Source organism: Anas acuta, chromosome 2 (genome assembly GCF_963932015.1).
Source record: "Anas acuta chromosome 2, bAnaAcu1.1, whole genome shotgun sequence".
NCBI lineage: Eukaryota > Metazoa > Chordata > Aves > Anseriformes > Anatidae > Anas > Anas acuta.
In genome coordinates this window covers 156,543,156-156,563,426 of record NC_088980.1, presented here as the reverse complement: position 1 = coordinate 156,563,426, position 20,271 = coordinate 156,543,156, and the positions used below count along the sequence as shown (strand labels likewise).

The window sequence follows — 20,271 nt, the reverse complement described above, 5'->3', positions numbered from 1 at the left end:
ATGCATTGGTATTTCATTCTCTTGTCAGAAGGTGGCAGTAGCAGGCCCTAGATCTGTCCTTAAGAACTTGGTAGGTTGTCCTGGGGTGGGTCTGTTGATGCACCAGGACCACAAACCCCTTCTGCTAAGGGACATCATGCAGCAAGAAGCGTATCTGGAGCCTGGAGAGGAGGAAGAAGTGACTTAGCTCAGCATGCTCTTGGCTGCATCCCAAGTATGGAGACACCACAGGCTTTTTCTGGGCAGTAGTTCCAAGTTTTGAACACTCAACATAGAGAAATATTTCCCTTCCAGCAATTTGAGGCTAGTGCTGCTTGTCTTGTCCCTGAGGATCCTCAAGGACAGTTCAGCACAGCCTTCTCTTTGACCCTCTCTTTTGGGTGTTGTTAGACTGCCTGAGCCCTCTCTTCTCCAGTCTGAACAATTCCAGTTCTCATAAATTCTTGTATCTCCTATGGTCAAACCCTGCCCAAAACACATGAAAACATGGGATCACAGCAATGTGGCAGGACAGCTCACATAATGGAGTGATACCAAGGATGGACACAGGCTGTTTAAGAAGGACAGACTGCGAAGGTAAAGAAGAGGAAGAGGAATAGCACTGCATGTGAGAAAAGCTGAAGTGAGTGGAGCTCTGCCTAGGGATGAGTGATGAGTCAACTGGAAGCTTATAGGATTAGCAGGTAGATCAACAGCAGTGATATTGTAGTGGATGTCTGATACAGGGCAGGAAGAAGAAATAGGTTTGGCCTTCTTCAGACAACAAGAACAAGGCCCAGTTTTGCAAGTCCTTGTCCTCATATGGGGTCTTTACAACACAGCAATGGTTGGGGGTGACAGAGGAATCAACAAGTAGAGGTACACTAGTGGACATCATACTTGAACACAAGGAATTGAAGAATTACAGACTCACAGAATGGTTGAGGTTGGAAGGCACCTCTGGGGCCATCTGGTCCAACCCACACTCAAGCAGGGCTACCTACACCTCGGTGCCCAGGCCCATGTCCAGGTGGGTTTTGAAGATCTTCAAGGAGAAAATTCCACAACCTCTCTGGGTAAAAAAAAAAACGTGGAGATGTAAGGACTGGAGGCAGTGACAATGAGCTGGTGACATTGCAAGGCCACTCGTGATTATCTTTAAAAAAATCATGACAAATGGGAGAGGTTCTTGACGGCTGGAGGGAAGCAAATGTCAGTCCTCTCATCAAGAAGATCAAGGAGAATCTGGGGAACTGCAGGCTAGTCATTCTCACCTCTGTCTCTGGGAAGGTAATGGAGGAACCAATTCTGGAAATTGTTTTTGGGCACAAGAAGAACAAGAAGGTGGTTAGGAGTAATCCACGTGGATTCACAAGGGAGAAACCATGCCTCACCTACTCAATATCTTTCTATGAGGTGACTAGCTTGGTGGAAGATGGGAGAGCAGCGGATGGCAGGTGCCTGTGAGCTGCTCTCAGACCTTTCTTTACTAATTTGCAAGGAGCATCAGAGAGGCTGAACTGCTCACCTGGCTGGGAAACCACAACTCCATAGCTGCAGAGCTCCTTCCCTCATATCACTGGGAGAAAAGCTCCAGGAGCCAGCAGCTTCTGATTCAGAAGCACTTTCCTGAAACTTTCAGGCATCTGAAGATAGCATCTGGTGGGAGAAGGTCCAATTCTATCACCTGGGCCATGTAGGTAGCTCCAAGGCTCTTGGGCTTTCTGCTGGTTTGAGCAAACTGAACTCAAGGAGACACTACTACCCGGTTTCAGCCAACAACGAGCAGAAGTTCCAGCTTCAAAGTCAAGCACTGTAGAGTTATAGGAAGCCAAAAAGAGAGTCTGGAGACAAAACTGCTTTCTTTCAGTCAGGCTGTTTTCTGTTTTACATGTATTGTCCTTTTTATTCCCTTCTGGGTCAATGAGAAGTGACTCAGTTAGGAAAATATCTCTTGTTCGTTGAATTAAGGCTTGAAGAAACACAGGGGATAATTAAACTGGGTGACAGAAAATCTGAGCAAGTGATTTACATTCCTGCATCATTAACAGTGCCTTGGAAAGCTGGTTGGAGCAAATAATCTTGATTACTCCCTAAGTCAGGGGAGTAAGGTTGTCGAGAAGGGAAAAGATACTGGCTTAAAAGCAAAATAAACAAAACAAAAAAAAATGAAACAAACAACAACAACAAAAAAAACCAAACAAATCACAAAGGCAGGAACTAAAAAAAGTTGTTATGGAAGGAATATAAATTCACACTAGCTATAAAGATATGACTAATCTTTTCAATGCACATTATGAATAGAGATGGAGAACACACCTCGGTAGTTATTAACTACTGGAAAATCCTCTATAGGACCCCTATCTCCATATAAAGGTCACTGGCCAGGCAAATGACAAACATGAAGGTCCCACCCAGAAAGAATTAAGTGCTAAGCATAGATTAATCTAAATAATTACCTAAGGGTAAAAAGTCCCTGCATAGAGTTCAAAGGAAAAAAAAAAAAAAGGCTTAAAAAAAAAAAAAAAGCAGGTGAATCATTACAAGGAACGTGAATCCTTATAAAAATAAATCATCTTGTTCCCTACCTCCCCATATCCTGGTGATTACATAAAGCATCACTGATGCTGAGGCAGAGGAGATTGATTTAGTGAGGTCTGGTAGGAATTTGGGAAGAGCAGCAAACCCCTTAGACCCAGGGTCTCATCTGATCTGCCAGCCCCAGGTCCTGCACTAGCCAACAGCCCCCGTGCCCTAGTCCAATATCAAGGTGAAAACCAGTGCGGAGAGAGTTGCCTAGGCTTCTGGATTCAACTGCAGCTCCAGGCTATGGAGGAATGATTGTTACTAGGAATGAAAACCACAGAGCTCTGTCCACTACAGTGCTTTGAGCCTAAGGCTGGTCAGATCAAGGAGGCCAGTGCCCTTTCCCCAAGGGCACCTTCCAGCAACTCAGTTCCAGGAATTACCTGACCTTTATGGGCTTGAGGGAGTGCTGAAACGTCTCACAAAGCTGTGCCAATATAATGGTTTTAAAGCCAGCCCGAGACGTGTTGGATTTTTGCCATACAGTGTAGGGATTTGTAGTAAAATCAATTAGTAGGAATAAGGCTGCTGTGACTAATGAGCTAATGAGTGATGCCTGAGTGGAAATGGCTCCAAGAGAACTGCAGAGCCTGATACATTATTCATAGGGATAGACCAGATTCTGTCTTGGCACTGTTTATTTATTTATTTTTTTATTTGCTTTTCCAGGTTTCCCTTTAAATTTTAAAGATGTTCCTTATCACAGGAGGAAATGGAGGAGGGCAAAGATAGATGTTTAATTCCTCTCTTTCTAGGTGTGATGTGGCTCTCATCTCTGCAGAGTTGTGTCCACAAGAGATGGATGAGGGAGATGATGCATCAGAGGTGAAGTTCATATAATTTAATCCCTCTGCACAGCAGCAGGTTCACTGATTAGTCAAATCCTCACTGCTGGCTTCTTTAAATGGCTTTCATAGAATCATAGAATGGATTGAGTTGGAAGGGATCTTAAAGATGATCTAGTTCCAGCCCCCTGCCATAGGTAGGGATGCCACCCACTAGATCAGGTTGGCCAAGTCCCCATCCATCCTTCATCACTGAGGTTATTTTGAAGTTACTAGGAGAAAATCATGAATTATTTGACAAATCTCCCTTTTAGATTTCTAATACATAGCTTACATCATGGTTATGATTCACCTACAATGTGTCCTAACTTAATGTAAAAGATGAAGAAACTAAGATTAATTTTCCAAGGCCATCTGGTAAATCATTGTCGGATCTAAGAACAAACTTCTAGGCACCTGGCTTTAAGGACAACACTCGCTCCTGTTGCTTCCAGTAACTCGTGCACCTCTTATCAGGGCTGCACAAAAATAGCAGAAGAGTACTCATGAAAAAGAAGCATTAACTAGTGGTGAAAGCATGCGGAATACAATGACGGCTCTATTTCTGGAGTTGCTACTGCCTTGATCCATAAGCCTAATTAACCTCTCTGCATCTCAGCTTCCTTATATCTGATCTTGATATAATATTTACTCATCTTGCAGGAGTATTATCAGGTTTAAGGTACTTGTAGGTGTGCAGCACAAGCTTAGTGCTAGCATGCAACACTGTTATATCAGCACCCCTCCACCTCTACCTTTGAATCCAATCATAGCTTTTGCTCATATGTCTTTCCTCTATGGAAAGCTGTGGGATTCCTAGCAGATGTGGATAGAGATGAACAGAGTCAGGAAAATGGAGGGTTTAACGTGATCAAGTCAAGAAGGCTCTAAATTGAAACCAGTACCTGCTCTCCAAACACACATTCAGCCCGTGCTCCCTGTAGCTGTACCACAGAAAAGAGGGCATAACTTAGGATATCTTGTCAAGTCTCAGCCTGGTAATTGGGGAATGTGAGCAAGTCTTCTGGGAGATGAAGGGATTTGGAGGATATCTCATTTGGAGTAAGTGGTGAGGTTATGGGATATTACCTGTATGGGTGCAAGTGTCACAGGACTGCTTCTACCAGATGAAGATGCCTTCTTCAGGAGACTGTTGCAGTTGACCAGGTAGGACAGGAAAGTGGCTTGGTTTATTAGGTTGGAAGCAAAAATTCAATTGACCTTTTTCTTTTATTTATGATAAAACATGCTTCAAAAATGCAGCGAGTTCTTGTACTTGTCTGCATTTGAACACCCGCAGTAGAAAATGTCTTTTTTTTTTCTTCTTTTTTTCTCAAATTCATCTTGTAAGTTGTTGAGGCAGATTTATATAGCTTGTGTCCTTTTTGTTCTTTCCCTTCTCTGTAATTAATGGAAAACCCCCAACACGCTGTGAATACCCAGAAAAGAAGAAAAGGAGTTCAATGAAATGTTGTTTGGATGTTCCTATTACTTCTCGTTATTCCTTTGGTTGCTTGCCAACACTGCAAAGCAATTGCATAAGGTGCGTGTAAAAGAAGAAACATTTCAGGTGCTGCCTAGATGCAGATAGGATCAACTGAAACCGTAAACAAGTGACGTGTGTTGTCACCCCCCAAAACAACCCTCCAAACAGAAGGAATGCACAGGATTTAAGCAAGGTTTCAGCATTATAAAAATTCTTCCATCCAAAAATGTAGAATGTAATGAAGATCAGATTTCAGATGCACATGTGAAACCAATCATCTAGTGCACATTTTCCGAGGCCACTTAATACCAGAAACTAGATACCACACCCCTTTCCATGTTTAGTTTTTTTCTTAAGAACAAAGCAAATATGATCAGAGTATTTCCCCTTCCTTAACAGGATTATAAAATTCTCCTCTGAACATGATGAATGTTAGACCAAGAATATACTGAAATACCTTTCCCTGGATAATTTAGAGCAGGAAATAACTACCAGACTTTTATAATCAGCATAATGACTTTATTATGGAGCTGCTGTGAAAACAATATGTCTGAACTCATAAAAGCATAGATCATCCAGAATTGTTGCTTGTAACTGAGGCTGGACTTGCTAAAATTATGAGACTGTCACTGGAGCTTTAGGTTTGGACAGATGAGGGCTGAGTTGTTTATTTGGGAAGAGAAGACCCTCAAGACCATTTATTTTTAACATTTCAAGAACTCTAGTGATATTAGCCCTGAGTGAAGTTCCTCCGATGGTGTGATAGATAACAGATGATGGGAGTATCTCTAAGAATATCTTTGTTTCAGCTTTCCCTTCTTTCTTTCCTTATTAAAAATGTGTGTTGGGTGTGTGGGGAACATCTGGGATAACTACAGAAAGTCTCTTCTTTACTGTTATTTTGCAATCCCACAGTCCAACTTGCCCACCACATGCAGTAGTAGATAGAACTCACTAACATGGGTCTGGCATAGGAAAGGCAGGTTGATACCTGGAGCAGTAGGATTAGGGGATGAGAAAGACATGGTATCTGGCAAAGAAAGAAGTCATGGGCTTGTCACCATGCTTGGAGAGGGTTGGCTTAGAGCAGACTGGCTTCTCCAGGCACTATGGTCCCTGAATGGCTTGGGATAGTGAGCCTGAGGGAATTCCTCAGCCCAAACTTTCATGTCCTGGTCCTGCTGCCTTCCCAAGTCTGCTCTCACCACTTACACCCCTGAAGGGCAGGGAGAGGAGGAAGGAAGGCAGCTTGCTCCTATCCACAGCCCTCTTAATCCCTGCTCACAGCCTTGGGAGAGGTATTGCACTACCCCAAACTCAACTGTGCTGTTTCTAGTGAGTAAGGGATTGGAAGTCAGCTTTCCCCTTCTTATCCCAGTCTGGCTTCTGCTGAGAACAAAAGCATGGAGGAAAAAAAGCACATGGGATTTAACACCTTGCTGTTCACAGCTACAGATGCTTTTTCTCAAGGTGTATGGAAACCACCCAGGTTCCTCTAAACATTACAAGAAAATAAGAAATATCAACAAGCTGCAGGGCAAGGCGGAGGTGCTGGAATGATTTAATACCCCCAGGCTTGCACATCATGCCTAGGCACAAAGGATCCAGCTTAAGCACCTCAGCTATTGTCCACCATGTAAACCCTCATTTTCTTCTCCAAGGAACATGAAAAGAAATGACGGTATAGCAGGAGGTGGGGCTTGCTCTGTGGATCATTCAATACATTTATAGCTCAATCAGACTCGTTTTTCCAGTAGAATTGGATCTCGGGTCGGAATCGGTACATGGCAAGGTACCAGGAGGTGTGCCATTAAAGCCAGTGGTGAAGACTGGTGGCAGCCTAGTGACCAGGCTACGAGAGCCCACACAAGATGAAGCTGCTTCTGCCTCTTCTCTTTGTTGCCATCACTTGCATGGAGTTTGGTAAGTTCCCACTCCGATTTATCTAAACTGAGGTGAAGGCTGGGATGCAGTGTGCTCTGTTCCCACTGAGGCCCATGCCTCCGACTTTGAGGAATTTTCAGCAAAAACCTGTCTTGGGAATATTTCCATCCTGTCAGGCATACAGGATCATCACGGTCTCATTGGGACAGTTATTTCAGGCTCTGTAGGAAGTGTTAAATATGAAAGGTGATTATACTGCTTCATTTCTTTAATGCAAATTTCAGTACCCCCTTTTTATGTGTTCTTGCTCAATCCGACTCTTATCTTTTCTTTTTTTTTTTTCTTTTTTTTTTTTTCCCTTTTCTTCTTAATTTATTCTCCTCTTTTGATATTTAACCCTGAAGCCAGCCAGCCTGTTTAATGCAGTGTGTGTAGCGGGTCTCTCTAATTATATGTTGCGCACATAATTCATTAGACTTCAGCCATCAGAAGTGGGAAAGACAGGCTGGGACACAAAGCTGGTGACCCACGTACTGCAGGGATGATTTTTCTAGCTCCATTTAGTAACGCAGTGCAGTCTGCATGAAGCCAGGAACAATTTTGCCAGACCACCTTGGAAAAAGTGATGTATTTTGGGAAATTTGCTCCTTTGAGGGAAGATTTGGGGGTTTATCACCATAATGAGCATGACCCCTACCACCCTCCCTGCCTCTTTTCTGTCCCCACTGGCAACCTGCCACCTTGCTGGGTGGACAACAGCAACCTGATATTGGGATCAATCTGGGACATGGAGACAGAGAACAAGCCCCATGAATCCCCTCTCTTTGGGGATGCTATGCAAACCTTACCCTTACATGTCCAGTGGGGAAATTCGATTGCTTCCCTTCCATCAACAGCTCCATGGAGCCAGGCATGGAGAGGTGTATGGCAATTAGCTGTTCGCGTTCCCAAGGCAGTAGGAAATCCCCTTATCTCATCAGCCCCACATGAGCAGTGATGCCGTAGCCTCTAATGTTGGAAGGTGACTGCATGGTGGTCAGAACATCCTGACATAGACTCCCCATCCTTTCATACTGCCACCAGAATAGCTTCTTGCTCAAAAATTGATTTTATATTGCTGATGCCAAGCTCAGACCTGTTTTTTTTTCTGGATGTCCAAGGCAAGTCCTATGCAGGGTAAGGAGCTGTGGTTGCTCTTGGGATATTCACATGCCCTGGATATATCCAGATCCAACCAGTGCAGGGTCTAGTTTTATGAATGCCTGGCTGGGACAATGACCCAGGATTTTTTTCTTATATATTTATTTTCTTTTTTATGTAAGGATGTTTTCCTTCTGCCATCTTTGGGTCTGCAGAGTGGGTTCTGCCAGGGAAGGCAAGTGGATGGAGAAAGAAAGTAGTTTTGGAGTTTTTTGGGGGGTAGAAGATGGATGCTGTCTGGGGAGTAAGGGCTGGCACAGAAGCTCTGTGCCTTTTTCGTGTAATACACTGACTGTCCTGTTATCTCTAACATGACTTTTTGTGTCTTTTTTGTATAATGCACTGACTGTCCTATCATCATTAGGACATAGTCACTGGTAGTCCAAAGCTTTGGGCAGCTTGTGCTGTACCAAGATCAATGGGTGCCTTATGTGCTCAACACAGCTGCTGCTGCAGAGATCAGTCGTCATTGGTCTCTAGGAAAGGGTATATATATATATATATATATGTTTCATCATTATATCTTATTCATTCTGGGGTTTCTTGTCTGCTTGTCAATAGGCAGCAGTTCAGAGAGGAAAGCCTTTAATTAACAGAGGACAGATTGGAAAGAAAGGAACTTTGTTGTCAGATCTCCTTAGGGGAAGTGGTCATCTGAAAACACTTCAAGAAACAGGAAAGCAACGGGGTTGGATACAAATTTGGTCTAGGATTAACTCACCAAACTTTTTTTTGTCATCCTGCTCAAAGAGACTTTGTCAAGAATTGGGGAACAGAGGCTTCTGTGTGCTCCAGGGCCACCAAATCGCTTATTGCCCACTTCCCCATCCCATTTAGGTAGACATCATCAGGATTGATGCTTTGGTTTAGCAGGCAAACATGGGCAAATCTTGGAAACTTCATAGTGGATTTGGCATAGTGGATTCCTCTTTCATCCTCTGCAAAGCTGGAGGAAAGCCTGGATGCATCTGCAGAATCTCTGAGCTTTCTTCTGGACATGAATGGGACCTGTGTAATTTTGGCATTTCCTAGAAAGGCAGTTAGAGGTGAATGGTGGAAGATCTGGCAATATCTAAGTGAAACTGGCAAAATCTCTAAGAAATTCCAACATCTTTTGCTTATTTGTGTCCTCTTTTTCTTTCAGCTCACCAAAAAGGATGTTATATCTACACTGAAATTGTTTAAGGTTTTGTATTTTCTTCTTTTAAAGAAGGCTTGCAATTTGCAATTTGTTCCCATTCATTCTCATCCTGTGGTTTCATTTTTTAAGCTATTGCATGTCTTCTTGTCTGTGTGTAAGTTTGTAAGCTCTTAAATCAAAAAAAGGGATCACTGCAGTTCTGCTACCTTCCCTAATATATACTCTTCACAGATAGGCCAGACAGATATCCCAGAGCTTGTTTAAAACAGGGTTTTTATATCCCAAGTCTTAAAGTCTTTAAGTCATGGTGTTTCCTCCCTGCTTTGTGAGATGCCAGTTCACTATGACTACTGAAGTACTACTTTTGTGTTTTCTTTTTTATTTTTTTTAACCTAAAAAAAAAAGAAAAGATTCTCATAAGTATAGCTACTATTTAAAATATTCATCTGTGTTTGAACCTGCTAGTCTGAATAAGGTTAATGAAAATACTAGGTTTGCACATGTTGGGGACAATGATCTTTTTATTTGCCATCCCTTTGATGTAATCCTCTGTATTTTATTTATTTTATTTATTTATTTATTTCAAAGATAAACACAAATTCTGTGGCTTTGACTTGTCAGGGGATGAGTATCATGAAATCTGAGAATAATGACAAAGCTTCCTCCCTAAAGACGCATTTGACAGCTGTCAGACAGGGAATTAACACAAACAAAGCATCAGTCCACAGTGAACAAAGTAGGATAACAAAGTGAGCTTTGAATAAAAGCAAGCCAATTGCTGGGGCTACTTATAAAAGGGCTCTTTCTGGGTTGTTAATTAGGGTGAAGCTGCAGGTAGTGTATATTTTCATAAAGTGACTTGCTTGCCTCAGCCTGCTCTTATAACAGCTTGTTTCAGGTGTGCTGAGATAAGCCAACTAGTTTTCTTTTTTAATGGGGTTTAAAGTATTTTCACGAGGACTGTCACACAAATGGGGTGAGAAGGATTTTCCAGAAAAGACTGCATGCTATCAAGGAAGGGCTGCTGGCCTGTGATGGTACCAAAATGCATTGCTGTGCCTTCAAGGCATTGCTACGCCTTCAGGTGTCTGGCTGGCAAGTGGAAGAGAGGACCAAGATCAAGTGTTGGGTTCCTCATCAAGACCTGCAAATTGCTCTGGACAGCCTGTCCAAAAATGGCTTGTGTTGCCTGGGAACCCTAGGGCTGGGTCATAGAAAACACAAGTCAATTATTTTGGCTTGATGTCTTCAGCTTGGAGTGCTCTGGGAGGGTCAGGAATGCTCTGGGAACACTATGTCATTGTGCACTGGGCTCCTTGGTATCTCACTGTGAAACCTCTCCAGCTCCAAAGACTTTAAGCACTGAGGGGCTCAAGCTGTGGTTATTCTGCATGTCTAGGAACTAATTGCAGCCCAACGGGAAAGTGATAAAGGGAAGCTAGGAGACTGTGAGAGACGAGGCAGGGTAAGCTATCGTGGACTGGATTTGGGGTCTTGGGTACCAAAGTGCCTTTTAATGGCCTATTTCTAGAGCTCAGCAGTCCAGAACATCCCCCCATGCAGCCCATTATTGTGCCCAGAGTCATCTTTTTAAAACAACTTTTAAGACATTCTTCTCATGGAACCAGAATCTCAGGAGAGGGGGAAAGGTCATTTTTAACTTGCTGCCATGGCTCAGTTAATTTAATGGAGACAGTTTCTTCTCTCAGGGACAATCTCCTACCCAAGAGCTCCAAGTCTTTGGAGACAGGTAACAGTGGTCAGCACTAGATGAAATTCTCCTGGTGCAATTCATACTCAAATCTGACTTCTCGGTGTGTCCAGATCTCTTTCTGATGCTCTGTTAATGTAATGACAAGGAGAAAAACAGATGAAGAGTAAGAACACTTGGGGTAAATCAGCTACAAGTGTGTTTGCTGTCCTGTGGTAATAAAAGATAAAAACAACTTGGGGATGTGGTTGGTTGGCAAGCAGGATGGTTAGTGGCTTGTCATAAACATGTGAAGCAGGGCCTATTAGCTAATTGTGATAATGGTTAAAAGAAAAACATCTTGCAAATTGCACAATTGAAGGGTTGGGCTTCTCCTGGCTCTTTGCATGTCTTAGCTGGCTGCTGGCACCTGGGGCAAGATCTTCAAAGAATTCAAACACTGAAATGTTGTGTTTCACTAAGCCTGTCTTGCTGGCATCCAGCCACTGTGCAGAACAGGCAGCCTCGTCTTAGGCAATGCAATTACCCCACAACAATAAGGGAGAAGCAGGTGGGTCAAACTGCTCTTCCTCCTTATGTTTGTGAATATAATATTGATCTGTTTGTTTAATCATCTTCATTTATTTTCATTTAATGTTGGGATGTCCCAACACATATATACTGCATGTTCTGGGGTGCAGAACCAAAAAAAAAATGTAAAATTACCCTTAAGCTCTTTTGTGGACTATTTCAGACCTACCTGCAAAGGGGAAAACAAACAAACAAATGAACAAAAACAAACAAACAAAAAAAACAATTTGCCAACCCTCCTTGATAACTAAACAAGAGAAGGACCGAAACATTCAGCAGCCTACTATAGACAGGATTTTCCTGTATTGTTGGTCCTACTGCATGTAGCTCTCTCTTTCCTGACTTGTTATAGAGGGGTCTGAAGCTGAGGCTGTGTTTGGATGCCCAGACTAATGTATTTTTCATTCCCCTTGGAACAAATACATTTTACCAACCCATTCCTGGGTAACGTATGAATATTTTGGAGAGTGATCTTCTTCAGAGGTTTCTGGATGAGCATGGGAAGAACCTGATGGTCTACACTAAGTCCAGTCTCATGTTTGTTCTCCTTATAGCCAAAACCTTGCAGTGCTACTCCTGCATTGAACCTACAGCTGTTGATAAGTGCACGAAGGTCCAGAACTGCAATGAGAATGAAACCATGTGCAAGACAACCATGTATTCCCTGGAGGAGGGTAAGGGCAAGGCTTCTTTATCCATGTATTTTAACATGAATCTGTGTTTCTCCAGCACAGACCTCTGGTGTGGGGAGCAATACCTTTATGATAAGGTATTTATATAATACCAAACTTATAAGTGTCTTACAGTCTCCTGCTATTTTCAGAGGAGTGAGCACTTAGGTCATAGCTAATGCTCAACGTTGAGAATGGTTAGAGGAAATGTGTTGACTTGAATCTGAGGTACAGAACTAGAGAGTTCTGACTCTCCAGAGTGTCTGTATGATTTGCACAATGGGTGTGGGTTAAACAGTACTGTCCTGACCACAGAACTGTTTATGATTGCTGGGTGGGGTAGGGAGGCTGGTAGAAGTGAGTCAGGCTCAGTAAGGTGGGAAAGCAAATTTCTGGTCAACTAGAGGCAACCATAAATGACCTTGAGTTCTCTGGAGGTTTCAGGAAGGTATCAGCAGTCTGAATGGTGATCCTACAGGTCATAACCTGTCCAAATACAGAAATGCACTGCTAGGATGGAGGCTCTCTCTTTTGCTTGGTTCATCTGGGAAGGCTCTGGTTGTTTGTAATGGAGAAAGGAGATACGGGATAGAGTTAAAGAAGAGACAAACTGTTTAATGGGACTTCTGTGGGAAACAGCTGAGCCAGACAAGGCACAGAAGAGGTAATGCACTGTTCAGCTTAGAATCGCTGAACAGAAACTGTTTCTTATGTTCCTGGCACGAAATGGTCCCACTGTGTTTGAACTATAACTAAGACTTTGGAGGTGAATGTAGTTAATGTTTCATCCAGGAACAAAGAGATTTCTCCTTCAATCCTCCCATTCCTAACTGTTCCTTCTTCCTTGCTTTGTTGCAGTTTATCCCTTTGTGGGAGTCTCAACCGTCACCAAGATGTGCTCCTCCATCTGCATCCCATCTGATGTGGATGGGATTGGCATGACGCGCCCCGTCACCTGCTGTTACGCTGACTTGTGCAACTCTGATGGTACAGCTAATTTGGGGGTCAGGGTTGTCCCAGTTGGCATGTTAGCAAGTTCCCTTTGCGTTCTCTTCTGGACTATATTATGAGGAGCTGAGGAAGGTTCCTTTCTGCCAAAGAACCCAATGAAGAAGAGAATGAACCCCAGCCCAGCTTTGCATTAAGATGCCTCATGGACTACCTTCAACAGCTCCCACAAATTGTGTTTTTAGTACCCACCCACCTGCCATGAGAGAAACAAAGCTCAGGAAGTCCCAACACTAATTTTTGGGTTGATTCTTCAACAGCTCCCACAAATATAACTCTGGAATTTCTTTGCTTTGCTGATCTGGTTGATTTTGAACTAAAAAAAATCTGGTGTATGTGATATATTTAAAGCAAAAGACATGGAACTAAGGGCTTTCCACACCTCCTTAGAGCATTCTTTTTCCCCAGGTATTCACCAGGAGAGTAGCTGAATCAAACAGCCTTCTCAGATTAAATTCACTTTTATGTGGCAGGGCCTCTCCACCCCACAGTTTTTTGTTGGTTCTTTGTTCTGTCTAGATTTCCTTAGTGTGTAAGAAGTTGGACTTTCAAACTATGAGACAGGAGACTAAACTTCCTATGCCAGTGATCTGATCCAAGGAGGCTGAAATCTCTTGTTTTCTGTACCCTTCTGAGCAGAATAAAAATGTTGTGCTAAAATTGTAGTGCTTGATAAGGTTATTTATAGTGCACCTGTCCTCTGATATTTTTTATTTTATTTTACTTAATTTCAAACCAGCTCCACCTTTCATTATTATTTATATAGTGGGATGAGTTTGGTTTTGTTGTCAGTCTTGGAGCAGATGTGTAAGACAGTTCCTATTATTCCCTACTGGCGGAGGTCTTTCATCAATATTTCTTTCACAAACTCCACAGGCGAGAAACTACCTCTACTGGGAAGATTGGGTGACTTGTGTATGGATTTACTGAATTCTGAATTTGATATTCTGATTCTTCATTTTCCTATAAAACCCTTTTCAAGATCTACCAGGAAAAATGTCCTCCTGCAATTATCACTCTGCTTATGATATTTGAATTATCACTCTGCTTATGATATTTGAAATCATCAGTAAAGATGTTATTTAAAATCTCCCATGTAGCATGATATTTGAAATCAACAATAAAGGTGCTATTTAAAGTCTCCCGTGTAGCATGTGTATTAGAAGAGGTTTCCAAGGGAGGTGGTGCAGTTTCCATCCTTGGAAGTTTTCATGATTCAGCTGGATGAAGCCCTGAGGAAATAGGGCTTAGAGACCACCTGAGGTCCCCCTTCTGACCTGATTTCCCTATGATCCACCCATTTTGATCACCAGAGCACAAACACCCTTATTTTCAAGCACAAACTCTGGCAGACGTTTCTGCAGTGATTTTGTCCTCTCCCACATTGCTTCCCATTGCCAGAGTGAGATGAAGCTTGGATGAACTGCAGTTCTGGATTCATACACAGCTTCCAAGTGGCTCAAAAGTCGTTCCTTCACCGGAACAACTTTGTCTTACTGCCAGGGTGCTGCACTGGAGATGGTCAGAGGAACAACACTGGTTATGGAAGGACTTTGGAAACCAGTTGCAGGCTTGCCTTAGCTGCCAACCTATGCTTTGTAGTGTCTTCTGCTTGTGAGCCATGTCCAAAGCTTAGTCCCCAGAGATGTGTGAGAGATTTGTGGCTTTCTGTTGAACAACTGTGGTAGATGGGGGTTCTCCCTTTTTATCTGCCAGCTCTGGCAATTAGCAGCCTCCAATTTTGCTAGCCCAGGGGCTGCATCAGGACCATTCCTTTTGGTAATTGCTAAGGAAACACTGTCAATACACCTTATTTCACATTGAGTTTATTCACATTCCTAGCCTTCACAACACCTTTTTGGGCTCTATGCCATCATTTCATTAAAGGTAATTTGTTTCTGTTTTAAATGCTCTACCTCACAGGTTCATTCAGAGCTTTTGTTCTCACAGATGAGCAGCAGTGAGACTGCTTCATGTCTATCTTTCCTACACCATTTACATTATTACAGCCCCATGTCCACCCTAGCAGCTCTTTCCCTAACCAAAGATACCTTGCCTAAATCCAGGTATCATTCACGAACCCTTTCTGACCCTTTACTCACTGTAGTGACTCACTACTCTAGGTACTCTGCTGCAATAGAGAGATGAGTGCTAAAAGTCCTGAATATATCCCATGGGGAAAGATGGGTGACAAATATTCCCACCAGCCCCATTGCCAGGAATTAAACCGGGCCTTTGGTGATCTTGCTATTGCTAAGACCTAATGCAAGTGACTTGTGTGCGTGTGTTTGTTTTTTTTTTAATTTTATTTTTTTTTATTTTTGTTTTGTGTGTGTGAGTGTGTGTGTATGAACGGAAGGTTTATTAGGATGTAGCCAGAATATCTAGCTACTTACTCACTTGTCAGAAAAGCACTGTAAACCAGAAGTGTATGTCAGCACTTCTGCACATGAAACCCGTGTCATGTATATACCAGCAGAACTCAGAAAGAAATAAAGCATCACAAGATTTTCCCTGCATAGCACTGCTGTTTCTCAGACATGAATTTCAGATGAAGGTTCAGACTACCCTGTTCTTACCCCGTGTTGGTTGATATGCCAGGAAGTCATGGCCCAGAACATCACAAAATTATCATGTCAAAGAGCATTTAAAAACAAATACATCAGGAGCCAGATTATTGTGTTATATTGTTATTGTAGTGAGCACCACTAAAAATACCACTGCAGCCATGGACACTGAGAGTATAAATCATGGGCAAAGATACCGAAAATACTTGAAACCAATCCACTGCTGGGCTTGAAGAAGTGAGCTGAGCCCGTCTTTTTGGGGGAGCTAGACTCATCTCGCCAAGAAGGTGCACAGAGGAAAAGCCATGGTCTCCCAATTTCAAGAGCTGACAAAATAGCCCTGCAGCTCAATAAGCACAGTACTGGCATTGCTAGTAATAGGCCACAGGCTTTTTATTGAGTTTGCAAGTCCTCAAATCTGAGGCCTGTTAGGCTTGCTCTGGCTGAACTGCTCTTGACCTGACCAGAGCTTTATTTTGACTTTGCTCAGCTGTAATTGCAATTTTCCTAATTGACCTAGCGGTTATAGTTAATTTGCTTTACTTTTGTTTGTTTTCATATGGTGCAGCTGTAGGGTCACACAGATAGCTGTGACAAGGAGTTATTGCATGTTGAATTTATGACTCTAGTGTAATGAAGAGCTGTAAAGAAACACAGACCTGGTACAGCAGCAGATGCCTTGAGAGGTGGAAGTGCTGGAGACGGGCAGGCATGGGGTGTTGAGAGATGGGGTCAGGCTGGCTCTGGAGACCCTTCAGCTGTGAAGAACTCATTGAATGTTAGTTAAAGAAATGCAGACCTGTAGGTGGACAAAATTTTGGGATAACAACAAGAACAAAGAATCAAACCTATCTAAAGTGCACCATACACAGTTAAATTGGATGTAAGGTGGACTAAGGAAGGAAAAGCAAGGTGTAAATGTGTTTGAGCAAACATCATCAAAATGACCCCCAGTGGATCCTTGGCTGATGACAAAGAATCCATTTCCACCATCATAATCCTCCCTACAAAGGGTTTGGGATGCAAATGACTCACACTACCACCCTATAATGTGGAAGCAACATTAGTGGAAAAGTGAACATAAAAGCAGGTAAAGTGGTAGAAAGTAGGAAGTATTTGTGTATCAATTTTAACTGCATTGTACTTTGCACTTTTTTTTCCTTTTTTTTTTTCTTTAAGAATTTAACCTTCACTCATCATAATGCTTTGATTAGACTGTTCAGATTTCCTTTATTCTTACAATAAATTCTTGAGGTAATGTAAGGTGCATTTCCCTTTTACCTCTAACGAGATTTTGGGCATAACAAAAATAAAGAGACCTCCAGCAGGGCATGGAGAGATGGCTAGGTGTACAGATGTTAAGTGACATGGAAATAAGTAGGCTTTATTTCCAATGCTGTTTATTTTGCTGGGGTGCACATCAATATCCCTATGGGAGATGGTCAGCCCACCTCTTGACACTGAAGGCATCTTTGTGGGATCTGGGGAACTCACAGTCAGTGGACACACGATTCTGGGGAGCAGAGATTTAGGAAGTGACCATAGTGTTGTGGGTAAATATTTGAAGAAGGGCTCCTAGAGAGATACCAAAACCCCTTGGATTATTGCTGTATGTGTTTTCAATGGGATGTAACACTGAAAGGATGAGGTTATGTCCCCTCTGATCTGGAACAGTGGGAAAAGGAGGAATGAGCAGCATCTTTCTCCTCTCTTTAGTACAATGCCATTGCTTGCAAATGCTTGGAGTGGAAGTTCAAGGATGAGCAATGCAAGAACTTCTATGAGGAAAAGAAATCTGATTATGTTATTATGTAAGAGGACTCTTCACATCAGCAACCAGTGGCATAGCAAGGTGCTACACGCTGAAGGTGGACAAATTCAGACCAGAAATAAGGTGCATGTTTTTAACCACAGAAGTCCTTCAAGGTAACAGTTTACCAAGACTTCAGATGGATTATCTCTAAGTGGAAATATTTTTTGTAGGGAGTGGTGTAACTGAGAACAGGACAGAATTACAGTGTAGGCATCTACACCTGAGCCATTCCTCATAGCTATCTTGAGAATCAGTGGAAAGATAGAAGCACAATTAATTTGGCCAGGTTACAATTAATCTAACCCCTTGTTAACATCTCATTTAGGACAGAGTAGGCTGGAAACAGCCATTACTTAGTGGTGATTGCTCAAGGGAGCTTGACTAATTCTGATGGAGACTCCCATGTTAGGAACATCTGAGATTTTGTGGGGTAGGCTCTCCATTTAATGTATTTTAATGATAGTTCTAAGCCTGGCATCACAATGTGCAAGAATAAAGAACATAGATAGAATAAATATATAAATACATAAATAAATGAATAACATAGAATAAATATGCTAGAATACTGGAAAAGAAACTGGGAAAGAACACTGGGAAAGAAACTAAATTGTGACTGTGTGGCAGCCCTTGATGGGGATTTCTCTGGCTACCTCGGAGCCACAGAGGCAGGAGAGTAGCAAATCGGATGGAGCACAAAAAGCGGCACTTCAGAGAAAATCAAAAGGTCCCAACACCTCGACGGTCCTGTGATTTAATTGGAAGCAAGTGGCGTGAATTTATCACACAGCTGTGTGCTTCGGCCCTCCCTTTCATGACGTGCTTGAACCAAGGAGATTTTTTTTTTTGAGATCCTCATCAGTTAAAAAGCATTAGACACAGATGATTGCAGCCCCTTCTCAGTGCTCTTGCTCCATGGCTTTAAATTCCGTGTCCACGTAGTTGTCATTGCTTTGACAAGCCGCATGTGGAGGAGGCTAATCTTCCCCTCCCTTCGTTGGCCATGGACGCTTCACCTCTTTGATCTCTGGCCAGTTTGTCAGCATGCATCCTGCATTTCAGCTATTATGGCATGGATCACAGCTCCTGGTTAAGATCTGCTCTGAAAACCATAAAATCTGTGTGGGTGAGGCCCTGTGTCTTGCAGTTGCACCCAGAATTGAAACAGGGTTCTGAAACCACATGGTAATGGTTTCGGGAGCCTCTCTTGCAAGGGGCAGGTAACATGCCATGCAAACCTATCATACAGCTCTGCTCCCACTAACCTGGTGTAAAAGCTGTCTGCACCTAGGATACTTCTGGGCTTGTTGCCTCACTGTATACATTTCACACACACACACACAAAAAAAGTCACAGCAAAGTTTTTGTCTTCAGTTTTGCTGGCATTTGCTAAAGCATAGTTCCTTCCTCACCCACATCTCCTCCAGATCCATCTGGTTTATTTTTTATTTATTTATTTATTTTAATTTTGGTCCTTCTCACTCCTGAGGGCTGTTCAAGTCATATGCTTTCCCTGAAGGCTTGTCTGTCTTTGTTGAAGAATGAGTCTTTTGTTCAATTATGGCCTCTCTTCCCAGGCTCTCCCAGTATCTTGTGCCTGTTGCCTTTTTTCCTGGTACTGTGTATCTCCTAGAAGAGTCTGGCCTATTCTTCTCTATACACTACTGATGGATTGTTGCAGATAGCTGTAAGGTTTTCCCTTTACATTCCCTTCTCCTGAGTAAAGAAACCCAGACTCTCGTCCTTTCTTTGTACCTCCTGGGCCCCAGCCCCCTGAACACCTACAACAGACTTGCTGCAGTTTCTCAATGTCTTTCCAGCACCGGTGTCCCAAAGTAGAAGTATTTCTTCTGAGTTTCTTAATATCTCAGCTCCTCAGATGGAAAGCTAAATGACATTTATCCTTCATTTTATATTCTTTTTCTCTTCTTTAATTTAGGAATGCACATGGACACTACCACATACTCTTCTCCCTGTCACAGCACCCATTGCTGCCATCCCGTGATGCCCATTTTGCATTACACGTGACCATGGGATTAGCAGCATTTCTACATGAAACCTGGTGGCAACAACATGGCCCGTGTGGGCTGGTACTGCAGCCAACATGTCTTTTGATCTCCCAGAGCAATGAGTGCTTGATCTGGGAGGGAAACATTGTCAGAGCAGGAATGTAATAACACGCACTTCGCAATGATGAGGTAGAGTCACCCAAAATTAGATGGCAGCAACAGCAGCTGGTCTGTGTCACAGTCCTACACAGATCTTCCTACACAAAGGCTTATAGAGTGAGATGAGCAGGAAGAAGAGTTTTGTTTCATGGAATTTCCTATTAGTCTATTTTATTTTATTTTTTTTTCCATTTCACCAAAGATATTCTGAACTTGCCAATATTTTCCGTAACATTTTCACTGGTAATTACTTGGTCTTGATTGATATAATTAAATAGAAGAATGGAAGTTTTCCAACCTTGCTCAACCTAGAGAAAAATGAAAATGATTTTTTTTCTGTTTATAAAAGATTTTATTTATTTATTTATTGTTTTGAGAATAAAAAAATGGGACCTTTTGATTCTGAAAACAGCAAAAATGCATCTTACTATATTTCATGTTTGAACAATATTTAAACACTTCAGGGAGCTTTTTTGCCAACCCTTTTCAATATCGGCAGAAGTGGAAAGAGGGGCTGTTAATTTAAGAATGAAAAAAAGTTATGTAAATTATCCCAGTGAATGTTTTGAAATGGCAGGAGGGGCAATGGTTCATATCACAGATGCAAGGCATGGAGAACTTCAGGGTGAGGCAGATAACTTCATGTGTCTGAAACGTACCTGAGGA

At 42.4% G+C, this 20,271-nt stretch overlaps 1 protein-coding gene across 2 annotated transcripts; it reads left to right on the top strand.

Moving 5' to 3' along the window:
* The first annotated feature begins 6,633 nt into the window (after positions 1-6,633).
* LOC137851876 (ly6/PLAUR domain-containing protein 2-like) lies at positions 6,634-13,725 on the top strand. Of its 2 annotated transcripts, none has more exons than XM_068672972.1 (3): positions 6,634-6,798; positions 11,936-12,055; positions 12,911-13,725. In XM_068672972.1, exons 1-3 carry the CDS (start codon positions 6,747-6,749, stop codon positions 13,120-13,122), a joined length of 384 nt encoding a protein of 127 aa, XP_068529073.1. In that variant the 5' UTR covers positions 6,634-6,746; the 3' UTR covers positions 13,123-13,725. The 2 variants fall into 2 exon arrangements, with proteins under 2 accessions (XP_068529073.1, XP_068529074.1); XM_068672973.1 differs by lacking the exon at positions 6,634-6,798 and adding an exon at positions 11,161-11,361.
* Positions 13,726-20,271: the final 6,546 nt, after the last annotated feature.